This window comes from Giraffa tippelskirchi, chromosome 12 (assembly GCF_054371585.1).
Source record: "Giraffa tippelskirchi isolate mGirTip1 chromosome 12, T2T-mGirTip1v1.2.pri, whole genome shotgun sequence".
In the NCBI taxonomy this organism is placed as follows: Eukaryota; Metazoa; Chordata; class Mammalia; order Artiodactyla; family Giraffidae; genus Giraffa; species Giraffa tippelskirchi.
The window spans coordinates 140,413,533-140,435,517 of NC_137286.1; the positions used below are offsets into that span (position 1 = coordinate 140,413,533).

At 36.8% G+C, this 21,985-nt stretch overlaps 1 protein-coding gene across 26 annotated transcripts in view; it reads left to right on the forward strand.

Annotated features, from left to right (window-relative positions):
• PCCA (propionyl-CoA carboxylase subunit alpha) overlaps positions 1 to 21,985 on the forward strand; it is a 409,555-nt gene that overhangs the window by 275,570 nt on the left and 112,000 nt on the right. For all 26 annotated transcript variants that reach the window (XM_081548961.1, XM_081548973.1, XM_081548977.1 and 23 more), the window contains one exon: positions 8,617 to 8,719. In XM_081548961.1, coding sequence (XP_081405087.1) covers positions 8,617 to 8,719 — 103 coding nt within the window. The remainder of the gene's footprint in view (positions 1 to 8,616; positions 8,720 to 21,985) is intronic.

Genomic DNA, 21,985 nt, shown 5'->3' on the forward strand with positions numbered 1-21,985 from the left:
GTGGAAATTAAATAATTCACTCCTAAATAACAAATGGGATGAAGAAGAAATCATAAAGAAATTAGAAAAACATTTTGAAATTAAAACAAGATCAGAACATTAAAAAACTTATTATGAAATGCATCTAGTGGTTAGAGGGAAGTTTAGAGCTGTAAACACATATTGAAAAAGATGATCTCGAAACTTCCCTGGTGGTCCAGTGGCTAAGAGTCAGTACTCCAATGCTGGAGGCCTCGGTTCAATCCCTGGTCAAGGAACTAGATCCTGCATGCCACAGCTAAAATCTAGTGCAGTAAAATAAATAAAATGAATTAAAAGAAGATCTCATGTCAGTCACCTCATCTTCCATTTTAGGAAAATTGAAAAAGGAGAACAAACTAAACCCAAAACAAGCAGAGAGAAGAAAATACTAAAGGTTAGAGAGAAAATAAATGAAATAGAAAATAGAAAAACAGTAGAGATCAATAAAAGCAGAATTTGGTCTTTAGGAAGATCATCGGAAATGACAAGCCTTTAGAGAGATTGGCCAAGAGAAAGAGAGACTCAGATTGCTAAATTAATAATGAAATAGGTATTGTACATACTGACCTTACAAAAATTAAAAGGATGATGAGGGAATAATGTGAATAATTATATGCCAACTTAGATAAAAAGGAAAAATTTGTAGAAAGATGCAAGCTACCAACACTAATTTAAGAGAAAGTAGAAAATTTGAATAGATCTGCGAGAGATTGAATTAGTCATCACAAAATTTCCTAGAAAGAAGAACCCAGGGATAATGGCTTCACTGGTGAATTCAGTGAAGTATGTAGAAAGAAATCAACTAATACTCATCTTTTATAAACTCTTCCAAAAAATACAAAAGAAGGATAGAATTTGCAACTCATTCTCCAAGGCCAGTATTATTATACTGTAATACCAAAACCAGATAAAGATGTTAAAAAAAAAGAAAACTAAAGACCAACCTCCCTCATATATTAATGCAAAAATCCTCAACAAAATGCAAACTAAATTCATGAATATATAAAATGATTAGGTACCGTAACCAAGTGAGTTTTACCTTAGGTACACACAGTTGGCTTAACATCCAAAAATCATTCAGTGTGATAAATCATATTAATGAAAGGCAGAAACCACAGACTTATTTCAAGAAATGCAGAAAAAACATTTGGAAAAATCAAGCAGCCTTTCATGATAAAGCACTCAACCAATTAGGCATAGAAGGGAACTTCCTGACCCCAATGAAGACCATCTATGAAAAATCCACAGCTAACATCATATCTATTGGTACACAATTGAATGTTTTCCTCTAAGGTCAGAAATAAGACATGGGTGTTTGTTGTTAGTTTTTCAGCATTTTCTTGGAGTTTCTGGCTTGGGCAGTTTGGCACAAAAAATTAAAGGTATCAAGATGGGGAAGAAATAAACCATCTCTAATTTTGGTGATGTGATCTTGTATGTAGAAAATCTTAAGGAATTCATTTAAAAAAAAACCCTATTAGAATAATAAATAACTTTTGCAAGGTTGTGGAATATAAGAGTGGCATGTAATACCCGTTTTATTTTATACAATAGGAGTGTTATGAACCAAAAATAAAATTAACAATTTTATTTTACAGTAGCACCAAAAGGAATGCAGTACTTAAGCACAAATTTTTAAAAAAAGAAGTGTAAGCTTGTATACCGAAAACTGTACAGAACAATTGTTGAAATAAAGACAACTTAAATAAATGGATAAACATCCCACATTCATGGATCAGAAGATGAAATGATGATATACAGATTTGATGCCATCACTATTAAATTACAGCTGTGTTTTTTGCAGAAATAATCACATTCCAAAATTTATATGAAAGTGCAAGAGATTCAGCATAACCGAAACAGTCTTGAAAAAGAACAGCAAAACTGGGGGACTCATACTTCCTGATTTCAAAACATAGTGCAAGGTTATAGTAATTAAGACAGTGTGGTACTGGCATAGGAATAAATGCGTTGATCAGTGGAATAGAAGTCCAGAAATAAAATTGGATGTACATTCATCATAGAATTTCCACTCTTAAGATTAAGATATATTTACCCATAAGAAATGAAAACATAAGTCCTCAAAAAATATTTGTACAAAGAATGTTTATAGCAGCTTTGTTCATACGAGCCCCAAACTGGAAACAACACAAAGGCCCATCAATAAAATGGTGAACTCATTTAGTATGCTCTTATACGACAGAGTACTACTCAGCGGTCAAGAAAGAATGAACGATTCAATGTGAATGAACCTCAGAAACATTATACTGGGTAAAAACCACACACAAGAGTACATATTTTTTTAAGTTTATGGGGAGCTTTATAGTGGAACTGTTGTTGGGAAGGGGCAGATTTATTGGAAAGATAAATGATGGAACTTAAGATTTTTTAATTTCACTGTATTTAAATTGTATAGTATTGAGTAGCAGGTTGTTGAAATAATAGAGGAGAATTTCACATATTACTGCACCAAACAAATCATGATAATGTTGATAGTGTCTCTTAATTAACCTTTATGTGCCAAGCACCTAATAGTTTTACACCTTTTATCTCCTTTAATCAACGTGTGAATTAAGTAGTCTTACTATTTTTGTCTTACTGATAAGGAAACTGATGCACAAGAAGTATAATAACTTGTAAATGTCATGTAACTTTAAAAAAAAAATGATTTTATTCATTGGGTTCTTTTTTGACTGTGCTGGGTCTTTGTTGCTGCGAGGGCTTTTTCTCCATTTGTGGCAAGTGGGGGCTACTCTCTAGTTGCAGGCATAGGCTTCTCATTGCGGTGGGTTCTCTTGCTGCAGAGCACAGGCTCTAGGACATGTGGGCTTCTGTAGTTGTGGTTCCCGGGCTCTAGAGCCCAGGCTCAATAGTTGTGGCCCACGGGCTTAGCTGTGTCATGGCCTGTGGGATCTTCCAGATCAGAGATCAACCCCCATGTCTCCTGCATAGGCAGATGGACTCTTTTTCACTGAGCCACCATAGAGGCCCAGGTCATGTAGTGATCAGTCAGACACTAGGACTTGCAGGGGTGATGGCTATACACTACCAGCATTGTCTTTTGTCACTAGTTGTACCCAGAGTTCAGACTGAGAACCATAAAGCCTTATTGGTGGAAGAAAGAAATAGAGTTTGCATAATATTAAAATACACTTAAGATTATAAGTAATGTAATTCATTTCTAGATTCAGGTGTCATTTGTGTAATTATTTGTATTGCTAATACAACTAGACTTGGGATGTTCCCTAACTCCTTCAAGGCATGATTTTGTGATACACATTCTTCTCCACAGTCTCCTATATTCTCACATACACATTTTAAATTGCATACAGGCAGAGTTCTGTTCCTCCACTATGACAAGTTCTAGCTTTGAAGAGGTTCTCTGAAAATGCTGCTTTTATCTTTCTTCTGCAGTGATGAACTTTAATGTTGGAGTGTTGTAAGTTCACACATAATAAGGCTTAGATTTTTGTTTGGTTTGGCAGTAGACTTCTGTTTAAAATTCTTTTAATCTGTTCATTCCGTGCTTTTTCATATTCATTTTGATGGCTGATGGCTCTGTGAAGAATTTTATGTGAATTTATCGCACTAATAAAACTTTTATTTGTGACTCTTCCTCCATCCCAACTTGCTAAAAGTGGGTTTTTCAGCGAATTGTTGAATTTTTGTCTTCTTTGGTTTGCTTTCTTTCTTTTTTTTACCCCCCCTGGAGGAAATAAGACACAATTCATATGCTAGATCTAAAGTTTCATTAAAATTGCTTATGCCCTGTCTCAGGCATTTTAAGTGGGCCATCTGTCTAAACATCTCTCTCCTTTTTTTTTTCTGATCATTTCCTCGACTTATTCATGAGCCATGGGAGGGCTCCTTTGTAGTCTCTGTGTAACTGGTTCTGTCTACCCCCACTGAATACATCTATGTGCTTGCATAACATATCTTTTCACCGTGCTGGAAATTCTCTGAACTTGGTGCAGATGAATGGCCCACTTTTCTGAAGGCCTTTTTCTTCCTGCAAAGACTTGTATGCAGAAGCTGACCTCTGCAGCCGCGGAATGCCACATATTATTCTTGATCATTTTACAGACCACCCACTGTGAAAGTTATGATGAAGGGTCGGGTAATGATTCTTTGAGCACTAACATTGTTTTAACTCAGTGTTTCAGTCCTAAATAGGTAATAGCACAATGGCAAAGCAGTGTTTCTGAGTATCTGATAGTATGGTTTGAGTTGCTTATGATCCTTGATAACAAAAGAGGCTGCTCGTTATGTTTACACGAAACCTGCTGTAACAAATGATGTGCAGTACTAACATGCTTGACTTAGTATTACTGGCACCTTTCTGAGTAAAAAATATTCCAGTAAGTTTAAATGTGTTACCGTTAACATTTGTGACAGTCAGCTGACAGCTTTTACCATAAAATACAGGATAATTTAGTTTCATTGAGCATATTCATTCTTACTGACTGACGAGAATCAAAGTGGACAGGTCTGGGTAAGAGCTGTTATTTGATTTGCCTTGTGAGTAGCTGTTTATATGAATTCCTTTTTGCTGTTTTGTGTGTTTGTTTTTGAAGTAGTAGCTTAAATGATACCAGCTTTCCAGTTACCTAATAAGTTTCCCAGATGAAATTTTTGATCAGATGGCAGCCTCTTTCACTAGAGACATACATCAGGAAAGGAGACTGTTTTCTGCGTGTCATTAATGTGATGACTTGAGTAAAGCTCCAAGACTCTGCCCTGCTCCACTTTTTCAGAGAATTGTTCGTAAAGTCCTCTTTGAGACTATTTTGGATTTCATGAAGAAATATAGTTTTTTCTAAAATTTAAAATATAACTTTCAGTGATTATTACCATTATGAACATGTTTGTGCTGGTGGAGATAATATCAGTATTTTGAAGTAATTATTGTTAATATGATTTCAATAATTTTGCAGAAATAGAACACACATGCTTTCAGGTTGGTATGTATTACTATCTTTATAGTTTATAGTTACAGCTTATTTCTATTGCAGAACTTAATGGTATTTATATTGGGCATGTATGCGCAACCCCATCCATTTGATTTAAAACCAAAACAGAAGTACTTTCAAACTTACGCAGAGCCAGAAGGAATCTTAACAAATGTTGTTTGTAGAAGAGCGAACTCCTATAAAGAGATTCCACTGTTTGACCCAGTGTTCTTGGTGTCTCAAGGTCTTGCTTTCACAGAGGAGCCTCTTTGCTGCGTTGTTAGAGAAGTGCTGCTTCAGGCGTCGTATGTGAGCTCAGCAGCAGCTGCAGCAGCAGCAGCAGCAGCAGCCTCCCCTGTCACCTCACTGTCCCTGCTCTGATCCTTATTTTAAAGTGTGGAGGTTTTGGGTCCAAAGGATCAGGTGAGTTCTCTGATAACAGTGTTAGTAGGATGAACATGCTGAGATGAGACCCTCAGCCTTTTAACTCGAAAGAGCCTCTGCACTCTCTGCAGGTCCCTCTTGGGGACCTGCACGTATGAAACAGATGCAGATCCAAAGAAAACAACAGAAAAATAAATAGCAGTTAGGTTCTGAAGAGCAGCAACGACGTCTCGCCACCATCTGTAAAGTTGCTTTCCGTGGGAAAATGTGTCCCGCTTTTGAACAGGATGCCAGGATCAGCAGCTTCCCAAGATGCCTCTGGAAATGGAGGCTCCGCATTTACTGAAAAGAGTTACTGGGCCTCTACATTGTGAAAAATTTTAAGCATAAAAAATACTTCAGCCACCTGATGCCAAGAACCGACTCATTGAAAAAGACCCTGATGCTGGGAAAGATTGAAGGCGGGAGGAGAAGGGGACGACAGAGGATGATGTAGTGGTTGGATGGCATCACTGACTCAATGGACATGAGTTTGAGCAAGCTCTGGGAGCTGGTGATGGACAGGGAGGCCTGGTGTGCTGCAGTCCATGGGGCTGCAAAGAGTCAGACACGACTGAGCGACTGAACTGAACTGATAGGTTGAGTAGAAGAGAGACCATTGGGGTTTATACTATAATTAGGGAACAGTTTATGAGGAAAGTAAATAGTTCTTTTTGAAAAATCTGTTAGTTTGAGAAGCCAAGAGAAGGAATCTAAAATTTCATTAAGGAGATTTCAGTGATGGGGAAAAATAGTATAGGCCTAGTGCGTGCATACTCAGTTGTGTCCGACTCTTTGCAGCCCCATGGACTGTAGCCACCAGGCTCCTCTGCCCATGGGGATTCTCTAGGCAAGAAGACTGGAGTGGGTTGCCGTTTCCTTCTCCATAGACCTAGAGGTGGGACTAATAATAAAGAAAATGAACACTTGCCTGAATTATTTAATTTTATCCTCAATCCACTGTGACCCAGACACTATTACTGTCTTAATTTTATACGTAATGAAACAGACTTTTCTCGAGGTCACAGCTGATTAGTGACAGAGCTGTGTTTTCTTCTGCCTTCTTGAGTCACCGGATCCGGAGTTTGTAACCACTGTGCATAGTTCTCCTGCTCATGTCAGCTTAGCTCAGTTTGTTTTGTGAAGCAGTTTAAGGCCTTGCCCCAGTCAGATATACAAGTCAGGGAATAGTCTGAAATAAATACAAAGAGTGGGGCCTTCTTTTATTTTAAGGAACTTGAATGATAGGTTGGTTGATTAAGGTTTGCATGTGTGTGCTAAGTTGTTTCAGTTATGTCCAACTCTTTGCAACCCAAGGGACTGTAGCCCTCCAGGCTCCTCTGTCCATGGGTTGCCATGCCCTCCTGCAGGGGATCTTCCTGACTGAGGGGTCGAACCTGTGTGTCTCGCAACTCCTGCATTGGCAGGTAGGTTCTTTACCGCTAGTTCCGTTGAAGTTTATCCTGATGTAAAGCAGAAAAACCATACAACAGTCCTGAACAGTAGAGTGATCCAGTTACAGAGGATAGCAGATTCCAGAAAGCCAGGTCGCTCAGTAAGCTGTCATTGCGATACTCCTTGGTGGGGGGGCCAGGGGTAGGGAAGCGGGGCTGTTGAGCTCATTTGAAGGTGAGTCAGGTGAGCATCGTGAGGTCACCCCCGCAGTCGCAGGCAGCCAGGTGGAGCCTGGGAGCTCGGGGCTCCCTCTCCTTCGGCAGCTCGTGCTGTGTCCCTGGGGAGACGGGCCTTGCCTGTGAGGGCCTCTGATTCTTGCTCACCTCCACCCTCGGCCCTCCTACCCCAGCCTGCACTGGGGTTTGGGGATAGAAAAGTCAGGCATGATCTTGGGCTTCTAGAAGCTCCCAGGCCAGTGGGTGAGACAGGCATAAACAAGTGCCCGGTGGAAAAGATGCCAGCAGAGGCCAAGCTGGGCCACAGAGTCCCCCTCCTCCCGCTCCTCCTCCCGCTCCTCCTCCCGCTCCTCCTGGCTGCCACGTGCCTTCTCTCTCCTCCTCCTCCCCTGTGCTCCGCTGTTCTTTCAAGCTCTCATGCGTGAAGCTCCATCCTCTGAAACGGCCCTCTTCAAATGGCCAAAAAATAGTTTTCCAGACCTACAGTGTGTGCATTATTCTTGATTTGTTGAAGCATTTTTAAAAACTTTTCTTTAACTTTCATCTGTGTAGTGTTTAAAACATTTCCTTCATCTCCAAAAAATAATTCAGTAAAGAGTGTGCTGAATACAAATATTCACCTAAATTATTAATCATCCTCTGTTAGACATTGTGACTAGAGGTGATTTGATTCTAGTCACAGTTTTTGTGGCTTTTTTGTTTAAGTGACTACACAGAGACTCCTTTGAAATTCAGAGGATGTTAAAGTGTTGGCCTGCAACATATTTTAAAACTAAGACTTAAGGCAGAGTCTGGATACTACATGCTTAGTGCTTAGTCAGTATAAATAATGTAAATATGCCTTACTTAAATTAGATTAATTCAGGAATCATTAAAATTTTGTTTTAATGGGAAAAGAAAAATGGGGAGAAACATTTGTATTCTGAAATGTTTGTCTTTGGCTGCTTGTTGCAATTTTTCTGGAGTATATACTATTGATCATTCACAAGAAAAGACCTGTATGCTAAGACTAGCATCATTGATGTTGTTTTCTCACCCAGACAAACAAAAAACTGAAACAAAACAGATGGACTTAAGGCAACTTTCAGAAATGATAGCTGTGTTTACTACCTTGTTTGTGGTGAGATAACATGAGTGAATGAATATATCCAAACTCATCAAATTATATACATGTGCAGTTTTTTGCATACAAATTTAACTCAAGCTGGAAAAAGGAAAAGATTAGTATTAATAAGGTTTTTAAAATAGTCTTGAAAAGTAACCAAATACTGAAAACAAAATAATGCTTAAAGAAGGTTAAATTTTGAAGGACTGTAAAAATTAGGCAACTCGGATTCAGAGAATAGATGATGGTACCACAATTATCCCAGAATAACCATTGTTGTCTTTGGAGTGTTTGTGTGTATTGTTTTTTGCTTTTCATCTCTCTAGTTTATATCTTAAAGCTTTTTTCCAGGGATAGAACCTTTTGAAAGTTCTGGGATACAGTATTTGGCAGTTTTACTCTGTGCGCTTAATGTCAAAGGAAAATCAGTTTACTCAGAGAGAATAATATAAAATTATTAACTCTTTTTCTTTTCTTTCGACTTCAGAGTGCCTATTGTAAAACCACAAGTGGCTAGCTGGGAGCTCTCAGTGAAACTGCAGGACGAAATTCATACTGTTGTAGCATCCAGCAGCGGGCCAGCATTCTCCGTGAGTTTTATTTTTTTTATTTTTGACTATCTTGAAATTGTCTATGAATATTTAAAACAATTTTAGCACATTCCACGAGTCTCATCTTTTGCATCTATAACATAGATGTGTTTCTGTTTCATCTTCTTTAGGAAGCTGAATGGAAATGCAATTTTCATCTCTTATGTTAATGAGGAAATGTACTCCCAGACTTAGCCACATTCTAAATCCACTTCCTGTTACCGGGTTCATTTTTCTTTTATTATTGAGAAGGAGTACTTCTGCCTTTGTTATAGAGAAGAGCATCTTTAAGGATAATTCCAAATATATGATAGCTTTGTTTCTATTAAGACAAGTAACTTGAAGCCTCATGTAACATTTTCTTGAGATTTCATGTTGTTGGACATTCTTTATGCTGAATTTACCTTACAGTGACATTCTTTTTGTTTAGAAGACTTAAACCCCTTGAATCATACCCATGAGAGAACTGCTTTAGTTTCAGTCTGGTCTGAACTGAATGGTGTTGCAGTAAGATTTATACTATGGTATGAATGACATGTTTCAATCCTGTGATTTAAAATTGCCAGAAAAATACCATAAAGAGTTACTATTTTATTATTTATTTATTTAGGCCACATGGCTTGTGGGATATTAGTTCTCTGACCATGGATTGAATCTGGGCCCTGGCAGTGAACGTGCTAAGTCCTAGCCCCTGGACTGCCAGGGAATTCCTAGGAGTAACTATTTTAACTTGGGTCCTTTTTAATTTCAGCATGAACCCACAGAAGCCGCTATATAGTTATATAGTTAGTATAATGAATGTTATATGTTGATTATATATATTATATATGTTAGTATAGTGAATATTGGGCTTCCCAGATGGTGCTAGTGGTAAAGAACCTGCCTACCAATGCAGGCTAGACATAAGAGATGAGGGTTCGATCCCTGCATCGGAAAGATACCCTGGAGGAAGGCATGGCAACCCATTGAAGTATTCTTGCCTGGAGAATTCCATGGACAGAGGAGCCTGGCAGGTGGCAGTCCATAGGGTCACAGAGAGTTGGACATGACTGAAATGACTTAGCACGCATGCACATAATGAGTATTAACCTACATTTCTTTTCTCATGGCTAAGTTGCACTGAGATGCATTTTACCAGGTGGGGGAGGGTGGGGGGAGGAAACATTTTCATCAAAAAATTTAAACTGGATATGAAAATCAAAATAATGTAATTTCATTGAAACAGTACTTGGAGAGGCTTGAGATATATGGTAGATTCTTATCCCAGGTAGAAAAATACTTCAAGTAAGAATGAATGAGAATTCATTTAATCAGCAAATACTTATTGCATGCCTACTGTGTACTAGATAAGTGTAAAGCTGTTACACTGGAGAAGGTGACATTTTTATGTGATAGTCACAAGTAAATGAGATTAATTCCTGAATTAAGGTTGGTCTCCTTGGTTGTCTTTCTTTTTCTTTTTTTTTATTGGAGTATAATTATTTTGCAGTGTTGTGTTAGTATTCTTGCTTGTCTTTAAATTTTGTGATTCATCTATATGCCAGAATTGCTAAAGCATTTGTTACTAAAAGATATTTCACTCAACTGTCTTAAAACAAAAACTGTGATGGAGTTAAACCATGTTCTTATGATGTATTTTGTGATGAACTTATATGATTCTTTATACTTCTCCTTTCTATATGATCATTTGAAAAATAGCTTTGTAAGTGGACACTTAACTATCCATCAAATTGAGTAGCAAATTACATGTGTTGAATAGTAAAAGATAATGTAGTATATAGTATTTTCCTAGGGGAAGGTTAGCTTTGCAAAAATGTAGACTTTAGCATAATTTTCAGTTCTGTACTGAGTCACCACAGAAGTGTTACTGTTAATCTGATACAGTGTTTTTCTAAGCAGTGCCTTGCCTTAATAAGAAAACTGCCAGCTTATGTCTAAGAGTTGTTACTTCTCTGTGCTTATTTCAGATTCCATGTTGGAAAGCTAGAGATCATTGGCACAGTTCAAGTGATATCTTTTGAATTTTTGTTGTAGAATTACCCTGTTTTACTTTTCAGCTCATGATGTGTTTAAAAAAACAGTCAAAATTAATGCATTAAAAATTTCCCTGGAAAATATCCACCTTGATACACAGTATCAAAAACTACTTCCTGTATATATTGGCTTAGCTACTATCAGAAGCATCAGGCATAATAAAAATTGAGTATTCCTGATAGTGTATCCCTTTTTCCTGACCATATTTGAACTGAGCTTCATTTAGCATCAGTGTTATGAAAGGAGACAAGTTGAATAGTGTACAGTAAATAAAGGCTTTCATTGGTATTAGATTTTAATACGGTGGAACTCCTGCTTTTAGAGTCTCAGAAGGGAGAGCTGTGAGCATTTACTTGTTTTTCTAGATCACTCTCTGCCACATCAGTAGGAAATTAGCCAAGAGGTGACAGTCTAGGTTAATGACACAAGAGGTAATACATATTTGTTTTCCTTACAGTAATATGTTCATGTTTTCTGAAGGCCTTTTATTTAATTAAAATTTTTTAAAAAAATAATAAGATATTCAAGTGAGGAAAATAGAGCAAATTTACAAATCTCTATGTAGGTCTCCTATTAAAAAAGAAAAAAGTAGTAGATGCAGCTAAATCTCTTCTTTCCATCATCCCATTCTGCTCCCTTCCTCCCTAGAGATGACATCTTTCGTGAAGGTGCCGTGTGTCTTTCTTGTACATGTTGTTACAGTTTCACTGTGCCATAATAATAATGAAATATTTCATGTGCCATAATAATGATGAAAAAGAAAGATGTGAAAAAAATATATATCAATACTTAATTATATCATTTATGTAAGATTTTAAAATACACAAAGCAAAAACAATTCCATTTACAATATCATCAAAAAGAGTAAGATACTTAGGAATAAACTTAAACATAGAGGACAAAGACTTGCACACTGGAAAATATATAATGTTGCTGAAATAAATTAAAGAGGACACAAATAAATGGAAAGCTGTCTCATGTTCATGGATTTGAAGACTTAATGTATACTGTAATGTCAATATACTCAAAGCGTATAGGGTCAGTGTCATCCCTATCAAAATCCCAACAGGATTTTTACAGAAATAGAAAAAAATCCAAAAATTCATATGGAATCTCAGGGATCCCCCAATAGTTAAAACAGTGTTGAAAAAGAAGAACAAAGTTGGAGAACTCACACACTTCCTGATATCAAATTTTATTTTAAAACTACAGTGATCAAAACAGCATGAACACCAGTAAGACAGACACACAGACCAAGAGAATAGAGAGCCCAGAAATAAACCCATGGATACGTAATCAAGTGATTTTTGACAGGAGTGCTAAGACCATTCCATAAGGAGAGGACAGTCTTTTTAACAAATAGTACTGAGAAAATTGGATATCCATTTGCAAAAGAATGAAATGGGACCCTTACCTTACTCCTTATGCAAAAGGAATTCAAAATGTATTAAAGACCTAAATGAAAAAGCTAGAGCTATAAAACTCTTAGGAGAAAATAGTCATTACATTGGACTTGATCATTTCTTGGTTATGACATCAAAAGCATAGGCAACAAAAGAAAAATAGGTAAGTTAGACTACGTCAACATTTATAACTTTTGTGCATCAAAATCAATGAGCGAAAAGGCAGTGCACAGAATGAGAGAAAATATTTGCATATGCAGGATATATTTGCATATTACTCAGAATATATAAACTAACTCAACAGCAGAAGCAACCTGTTTTAAACATGGGCAAAGGACTTATTACAGAGTTAAAAATATCTACATCAGTAGATAAATAAAAGAATTATTAAGAAAGAGACAATTAGCAGGCAGTATAATGGAGTGATTTGGACACTATGTTGTGATTTGGTGTTAAGAGCTGTCTGCTCTTAGGAAATTAATTCCTCTAAATTTCAATTTCCTCCTCTGTCAAATGGAGATAAAGTATAATGTCTTGTAGTTAGATAGAGTGAAATGATATATCTAAAGAGCTTGGAATATTGTCCAGAACAAATTAAATGTTGGTTATTAGTAGTGCTAAAAGTACTACAATAAAAATCTAAATTATTACCAAAAATAAAGTGAAATAAATAAAAATGGGCAATGAACTTGAATAGACACTTCTTTAAAGAAGATACACAGATGACCGATAAACATGTGAAAATGTTTGACATCACTAATCATCAAGGAATCACAAATCAAAACTATAATTGGAGGCCAATTCATAGCAGTTAGGAAGGCTACTATCACACAAAGCTCCAGAAAATAGTGAGTGTTGGCAAGTATGAATGAAATTGGAACCTTGTGCACCATTTATGCAGCTGCTGTGGAAAACAGTACTGTGGTTTTATGCAAAGAGTTAAAAGTTGATAGTATCCGGGGATTGCACTGCTAGGTGTTTACCCCAGACAGTTGAAAGCAGGATCTTGAAGAGATACTCGCACACTCGGGTTTAGCCATCTTAGTCACAATAGCCAAGAAGTGGAACCAACCCAAGGGTCCAGTGACAAGTGAATGGATAAGCAAAATATATACATAAAATGAAATATTATTTAACCTTTAAATGGAAGAAAATTCTGACACATTTTATCAGACTTCATTACAAATTTGATACAAACCACTGCAAAGTAGTATTTTACTGAAAAATTTTAAGTAGGGAGGATGAAAATTTGGGGAAATTAAGCAGTGAAAAAGCAGTAAAAGATATTTTATGTGTTTTAGGTTTTTATTCTGACTCTGAATATGTGTCAAAATGAATAGCAGCATTAAGAAGAAAAGAACCTGATAAGTACAAGGCTGAGATATTATTTAGCTTATTAAGGTGATAAACTCATATATGTAAAAAACAAATTTCGTTTATAGTATTTTCATGACTACCTTCTGGATTCCCAGGATGTTTCCCATTTCTCTTTTATTCTGCATAATACAAAACTGGAAAAGATTCATGTGTTTATGTTAAAAGATAATGGACTTAAATTCATGTTGAAGACAATTCATGTTGAAGAAAAATGTCAGAGTACTCTTGACATGATGAAAATTAGCTTGGGAATTTGGGCTTCCCAAGGATGTAAAAATGAACACTGTACATGCTCTGAAAAATCTTTTTTGCCCAGTATTTCATGTTAACTACTAATGAACTGTTCCCCGGGTGGCTCAGTGGTAAAGAATCCACCTGCCAGTGCAGGAGATACAAGAGACATGGGTTTGATTCCTGGGTCAGGAAGATCCCCTGGTGCAGGAAATGGCAACCCACTCCAGTGTTCTTGCCTGAAAAATTCCCTGGATAGAGTAACCTGGCAGGCTACAGTCCACGGGGTTGCAAAGAGTGGGACCCAACTGAGCATACACAGCACTAATAAACTAGAAAAAAGTTGTAGTGATCCTATTGAATTAGAGATTCTTTGTTATAGTGAATGACTGATAGAAATTTTTCTACAGACTTTGTGAAATGCCTCTTAAGAACAATCAGAATCCTTAGAGTATTGAATTTTGTCATATCAATGTAATTTTTATGTTAATGGTTATAAAGAAAAATCTAAATGATCTAAAATAGCATTAAATATTAAGGTCAAGAAAAACAGCACTTTGTTTTTTTAATAAAAACTCTTTACAGTTTATTTTCCTAAGTGAGATTTTTTTTGACTTCTTATATACAGGTCAAAACTTAACTTTTGATAGGCATAAAACTTTGCTACAGTTTTAAATTGTGGTCACAGTCCTTTCATTCTTCCAGTTTCAAGTAAGTTTTGAATTAATAAAATTTATACTAAAAGTTAAATGGCAAAGATTCATTTCTGGAACAGCAGCAAACTAACTATACTTGCTGAATATTATAAAAAAAAAATCTCTATTTACAGACTATATGCTGTTGTATGTCAAAAATTCTACAAAAGCCATTAAGAAAGTGCTACAAATAATACAACAGGTTTAGCAAGGGTACAGGAAACAAAATATATAAAAATCGATAGTATTTCTACTGATTTTCAATGAACATTCCAAAAATAAAATTATGAAAACAATTTCGTTAACAAAAGCATCCAATGAATAAAATACTTAGGAGTAAATTTAACAAAAGAAGTGGAATGCCTATACTATGAAATCTACAAGCTATTGAAAATTCATGAATTAAAGTGGCTTAATTCATGAATTGAATGACTTAACGTTATAAAGATGGCAGTACTTCCCAAACTGGTCTACAGATTCACTGTCATTTTTATCAGAATCCAAGCTTTATTTTTGTCAGGAATTGATGCTGACATTCAAGCTGATACTAACATTCAAATAGAAATGTAAAGAATCCAGAATAGACCATGTAATTTTGAAAAAGAGAATAAAGCTGGAGCACTCACTTCCTCCTTTCAAAACTTATTATAAAATTATTACAAAATTGCCTTGAAATCAAGACCGTGTAGTATTTGCATAAAGAAACTTACAGATCAATAGACTAGAATTGAGAATCCAGAAGCAAGTCGATAAATGTATGGTCAAGTGATGTATGACAAAGGTGCCAAAATTATTCAGTAGGAAAAGAATAGCCTTTTTAACAAGTAGTGCTGGAACAATTAGGTATCCATGTATAAGAATAATGAAGTTGGGTCCCTACCTCATATTGAATTAATATAACAAAATTCCACATGGGTGAAAGATGTTAAGTATGAGAGATAAAGCAATAAAACTCTCAGAAGAAAACATAGGAGTACATCTTCGTGATCTTGCACATGGCTTTGGTTTCTTAGATTTGACCCAAAATTTAAAACGTTACTTCAAAGAATACTAACAAGAAATTGAAAGGACAAACCACAGGATGGAAAAAATATTTTCAAATAATATATTCAGCAAAGCACTTGCATTTAAAATACATAAAGAACAGTTAATACTGAAAACAATAATAAAACTTAGTAATAAAGACAATATAGTATAAAAATAGGCAAAGAACCTAAACAGACATTTCTGAAAGAAAATACCCAGTTGTCAATAAGCAAATGCACAGGTGTTGAGCATCCTCCGTCGTCAGGGACGTGCAAATCTAAAGCGCAGTGAGGTGCCGCGTCACACCTACCAGAATGGCTACAGTAAGCAAGTCAGGTAATAACGAGTAGGGTTGAAGATGTAGAGGGATTGGGACCCTCACACACTGTTGGTGAGAGTGTAAAAGGATGCAACCACTTTGGAAAACAAGCTGGTATTTCCTCAAAAAGTTAAACATCTAGGTTATCCAGAACCTCAGTTCTATCATGAATATTTTATCACGAATATTTAAGTCTTTTTAGAGTTACTTTTATCTTTGTTACTGTGGTGGATGTATTTTACCTTTCACATGATATTTCACGTAATAATTTTTCCAAATAATAGTTGCCAGGCTAGACGTCAGCAACTCAAAGACGAATTAAATAGAAGTATATATTTATTTACCCTGTCTACAAAACAATTTGGTAACATTGATATTCTTCAGCCTACTAATTCTGCCTCTAGAAATTCATTCCAAGGAAGCAGCAAAAAATTGCTACTATGAACATGGTATTGTGTTGGGAAGGAAAAGATGAATTCATGGCAGTTTCCCTCAGAGATAGCCGGGTAAGCAATCTCACTTACAGTAAAGGAGACTTGAAACTGATGGAAATACAGTGATAAATGCTTTAATGGAGGTGCCTTCAACTACTTAATTCCACGAGAAAGAAAGAAGAAAGCAGTCGTCTGCCTGGGGTAAAGGAAGGATGTAGGGGAAGATGCAAGTTTTTGTTGGCTGAGATGACTAATGAATAGCCATTTAGAACATGATTTTTGCATAAGCCGGACTTGAGTCTAAATCACAGTATAAAAAGGTGAGGGAAAACATTGAGACATGTTGGCATGGGAGAGCAAAGCTTGTAGAAAAATCAAAGACATCTTTTATAGATAATTTTGATTTTTTATTATGGGAATGCTTGCTCTCTTTATTGTTATTGATTTTCTATAAATAGTATAGTTAGAGATTTTCTTGTCTTGTTCTAATTATATTGTTTTCTGATACTTATTTTAGCCTATTCAAAGGTATCTTCATGAAACAGCTGATTACTTTGGTCTGTTCTATAGAGTTTGTGCCTTGTCTCAAGCACTGTGTTAAACACTTCACCTATGTTCTAAATGAGATAGTGATAAACTGCAAGGTCAGTGTTATTAGCTCTAGTTGACAGAAGAGTTGGAAACTGAGGTTTGAAAATACTAAAGCTGAAGTCACACAGCTGAGAGGAACGTAGTATCCAAGATTAAACCCATATCAGTATGATTCCAAGGCCTGTGAACTGGTACCTCTCTGCATCTGACTTTACAAAGTACTTTTGCTAGAGAAAATTCAGAGAAATAGTACCACCAACTTGGAAAATTAACTCTGTTAGACTGTGGACACATCTTTGTTAATCTAAGGAATAATACACTTGTAGCCAGAAGAGTTTTGTCACATGATAATAGGAAGTTTCTTTGTGTTAAACATTGAGGCTCAAGTCATTCCTTTTAAAGGCAGCCTAGAAGGCATCACAAGAGCGTGAATAAATCACAGTATTGCATAATGTACAGTTTCACAAAGTGTACAGTTAGAGATACTGGTTAAGAGTAGTTTATCAGAAGGCATTTTCAGTGTCTTACTACTCTTGTAGATGTTAACATATTTTTCAAGTTGTGTTAAAATTCAAAGTATTGATTTTTCGTGGTCATTTTACAGTCTTATCCAAACAAGTAGTAATTTTTTAGAGCAACACAAGATTTGAGATACATAAGATATTGCATCTATAAGATTTTGTTTGTGCTTTCATTTTGTTTTAAAACATTTTTTTGTTTGTGCTTGCATTTTGTTTTAAAAGATTTTTTTGTTTGTGCTTGCATTTTGTTTTAATAATGTTCATTTTGGTTGATGTAAAATTGTCTCAACTTGAGATGCCTGTGGTGGAGGGAGGGAAATGTTTTGTAATACTCATATTATTGAAATTACCACCCTATATTTTTCTTCTCAAAGGAAGAATATGGTGATGAGCATAAGAATAAAAAATAATAATTACATATGGATGAAAATAAGAAATAATTATATATACATGGTGTGAGGTTTTTCTTTCTCTAGTATAGCCAACTCTTTCCCATTTGCTCTACCACTATGCATTTTGTTCTAGATTTCCTGACTAAGAAAACATTCCATCATAGTTTGTTTTGATATTTAGAGAACACTTTGAAAATGTAGTTTTAAGTAGAGCTGAGTATTTTTTATGTAACATTTTTCAAAAAGATGAAGAATAAAATGAACTTAGCACATACCAATAAATAATCTTGTGTACAAATTAACCCTTTCTTCATGTTTTCAAATATTAATGAAAAGAATCTTTTTTTTTTAGTTCTTCTAGTTTATTGCTATCAACCCATCTCCCTCCACCCTCCTCATGTATGCGTGCTCAATCTTGTGACCCCACGGACTGTAGCCCACCAGGCTCCTCTGTCCATGGACTTTTCCAGGCAAGAATACTATAGTTGGTTGCCATTTCCTTCTCCAGGGAAAAGAATCTTAAATACATCTTCAATAAGAGTTTATACCTGCATTTTACATCATAATCTGGTTTTTATCCCATTTGCAGAGAGTAATGCTAAATCATGTAGGTACTAGAATTTGTATAGGGACATGGTAATAATCATGATTGTTCTTTAAAAAAATAATTTTCAAATACCCTCCTTAGGAAAAAAAAAGTTATTATTATATCTGTCTCTCTTCCTCTGTGTCAAAGAATAGACTTTTATTCCTGAACGGAGGAGGGGGTCAAGTAAACAAGATTGTAGAAAAATAAAGTCTGAAGAGTACATCATGCATAGCTTGATCTGTTTACTTTTTAAATGCCACCTTGTTCAGTGGATCTGGGACTGCACTTGTGAACCATAGGACTAGATTTCACAAAAGGATAAGGCTCCTGCCCATGTAATCTGGAAAATTGCTTGTCTAATGGGGTGCACAGTTGCACCTGTACCCTCTTGAGTGACTCAGTCGTGTTGTGCTCAAGAGTCAAGTAACTTGTTATGTGACTAAATGAAGGGGAAAAAGAAGTTATGAAAGCCAGGTACTTTGGAAATGAAAAGCTGAATGGTATCAGTTGTTATCACATTAAGGTTGGCAAATACTATAATTAAAACTTCAAGTGATTTTTAGTGTTACTGCCTGGTTTCAGCCTCTTTCTGATAAATTTTATTTGGAATCAGATTTTTAGTGTGGACACTAGATATTCAGGTTGAGTTCAGTTCAATTTTATAAGCACCTATAGATAATCCATAGTCCAGTAACCTTTTATGAGCATTGGTAAAAGTTCTATCACAAAAATTTGTTGTAAGTCATTTTATTTATTTTGGCATGATACTCTTGGCCTCTCAGACTTATTTGTACATAAATAAACAGTGAAGAAAACAGTTCAAGTGCCTTTGCTGAGTGACTCAACCATTAGATGAATTTCAGTATATTTGTAGCCACTCTACATTTATCATTTAGCTGTAATATAGTTTCATAGCCATTTATTGGATACCTCAAATGACATAGTTCCTGGAGAACCAATAGTAATCGAGAGAGATGATGTCTGACTCTCTGTAAAATTTTTATCTGTAGAGGGTGACAAGGACAAAGGCTGTCCTTCCTTTAATGTACGTGAAGTGTTTAACATTGTGCTTGAGACAAGGCTCATATTCTATAGAACAGACCAAAGTAATCAGTTGTTTCATGAAGATACCTTTGAACAGGCTAAAATGATGATATAATTAGAACGAGACAAGGAAATCTCTATCTGTACCATTTAGATAAAGGCTGTGTCAGGTAGAGCAAGTGGATGATAGGGAGAGGCAGATGCTATGGAGACCACCTGGTGTGGGGTGGGGGGGCTGACCTGGACATGAGGTGGCTGTGGGTGGACTCAGGAAGGAAATAAAGGCCGAACTGAGTCCTTTGGAAGTCGGCGGGGGGAGGGGAGGGGAAGGGAGGGCGAGAGGTCAGAGTTTGAAAGCCTAAGTAAAAAGTGTAAAAAGGGCTAAAAGATTGTGTGATATGTCTGGGGAAATGAAAGAGTTGAAACTTGGAAAGCTTATAGGGGACCTGGTGGCAGGGAGGGAAGGTGGTGAAAGGAGAGGTGTGAGGGGTGATACCAGAATGAAGTGAGCAGAGACCTGATGATGCGGGGATGGGAGATGGCAGTCTTATCATGTGTTCACGTGGAGAAGAACAGCCCTGACCATCTCCCTGCAAGATAACAAGCTGGATTGAAAAACTTGCCTACTCTACCTGTAGTGTACTTTCGAAGAAACAGAACACTTTTATGAATAGGTTAAATGCAGGATAAATATCCACTGCATATTCCATTTGAAAGTTTTGAAAATCAGTTGTTCAGTCGCTAAGTCGTGCCCGACTCTTTGTGTTAATGGTATGGATTTATCTGGAGAGCAGGGAGAACCAGAGAAGGCCTTCCTTCAGGAAACTGGATCAGAGTTACCTGTGAGAAAGAACACCTTTAGGCTACACTGCAGAGAGTAGCTTGCAGGAGTGCAGGGTAAAGGAGATGTGTTAGCGTCCACTGAGGCAGCATTGCAAATAGGAGGTACTAGTAGCCTCAGCTCCGAATATTTTGGCTGTGGGAAAAAATAGATTGATAGTAGGGAGACTTAAAATGTAGAGTTAGCTGCACAGCATTTGTTGAGTAGTAATAATATTCTGAGTTGTAATAATATTCTGAGTTGTTTCTTAATTCTAGCCCTCTCTTATCAGAGCAATTTAAAAGTATGTTCTCGCAAATACTATTGATGGACAGAGATTTTTAGAAAGTCTAAATTGTGTTTAAATCGATAACTTGTGAGGATTAATAGACTCTGTACCTTGGTCACTGTTATGAATGAATAGATTTGTGTCAGTGTTGTTGTCCAGTCGCTCAGTCGTGTCCGACTCTTTGCAACCCCATGGACTGCGGTACACCAGACTTCCCTGTCCTTCACCATCTCCCAGAATTTGTGTCTTATTTTTGGTGAGCACTTGTTTAATGTCAGATTCTTTTGCTTACTATTGCTGGTGAAGTTGAGAGGTTTTGTGGTTAGTGGTTACTGTTTTGTCTTTGGTATTGTTTTTACCTGAGGAAGCAGTAAGAGAGTTCAGGTCTCTTAAGTGGCCCCTTAGTCACTTGCTATCATATGATAGTATTTAATTCCTTCATTGCATTTATCATAAACTTTAATTATACCTTCTGTTTTTCTTTTTCCATTTGGTTAAGTTCCATCTCGTCACACTAAAATATAATCTTTATAAGGATGGGGACCTTGTCTTCGTGGTTATGCCTTGTACTTCTCAGGAAGTATTTGTTGAGAGAGAGGGATGGGAGGAGGGGAGGAAGGGTGGAAGAGGAGGAGAGGTGGCGAGAGAGCTTCCTATATCATTCGAGATTAGCTGGAATATCCTGCAAGTAACAACCACTCTCATATTGCAGGGACTTAAAACACCCACAGTTTGTTTCTTACACGTTAAATGTCCTCTGTGTGTGTGCTGGGCTCTTCCTGACTAGGAGGGCTTGGGCTGCCATGTTGCTAGCCGCTCTGACCAAGGGAAAGAATCAGCATGCGGAGTCGTAACTGGTTCTTGGAGCTTCAGTCAGCATCCTTCTGCTCATGTTCCATCCCATCGCAACAGCGGGTCGTGTGACCATGCCCCTCCTTGAGGGGATGGGAGATGGCAGTCTTAACGTGTATCCATGTATCCACATGGAGAAGAACAGCCCTAATCACCCACCTCCTTGCAAGATACCAGTTGAGCTGAAAAACATTCATTTTTGTTAAAAAGAAAGTTGCTTACTATACCAGTAGTGTGCTTTTGAGGAAACAAAACACTTTTATGAATTGATTATATGCAGGATAAATATCCACTGCATACTCAGCATTGACGGACAGGTTTATTACCACTGGCACCACCTGAGGAGCCCTAGTGGCTCAGATAGTAAAGAATCTGCCTGCAGGAGACCTGATTTTGATCCCTGGTTTGGGAAGATCCCCTGGAGAAGGGAATGGCTACCCACTGCAGTATTTTTGCCTGGAGAATTCCATGGACAGAAGCCTGACAGGCTACAGTCCTTGGGTTGCAAAGAGTCGGACACAACTAAGCAACTAACACTTGGGACACCCAAGATTGCTGGGTGATTAAAGAGAGCAAGGCTGGAAGCCCTGGGTCTCCTAATGGCTAGTCCTTCTCTTTATATTGAGCTCTCTGCAGTGGAAAGAAACTC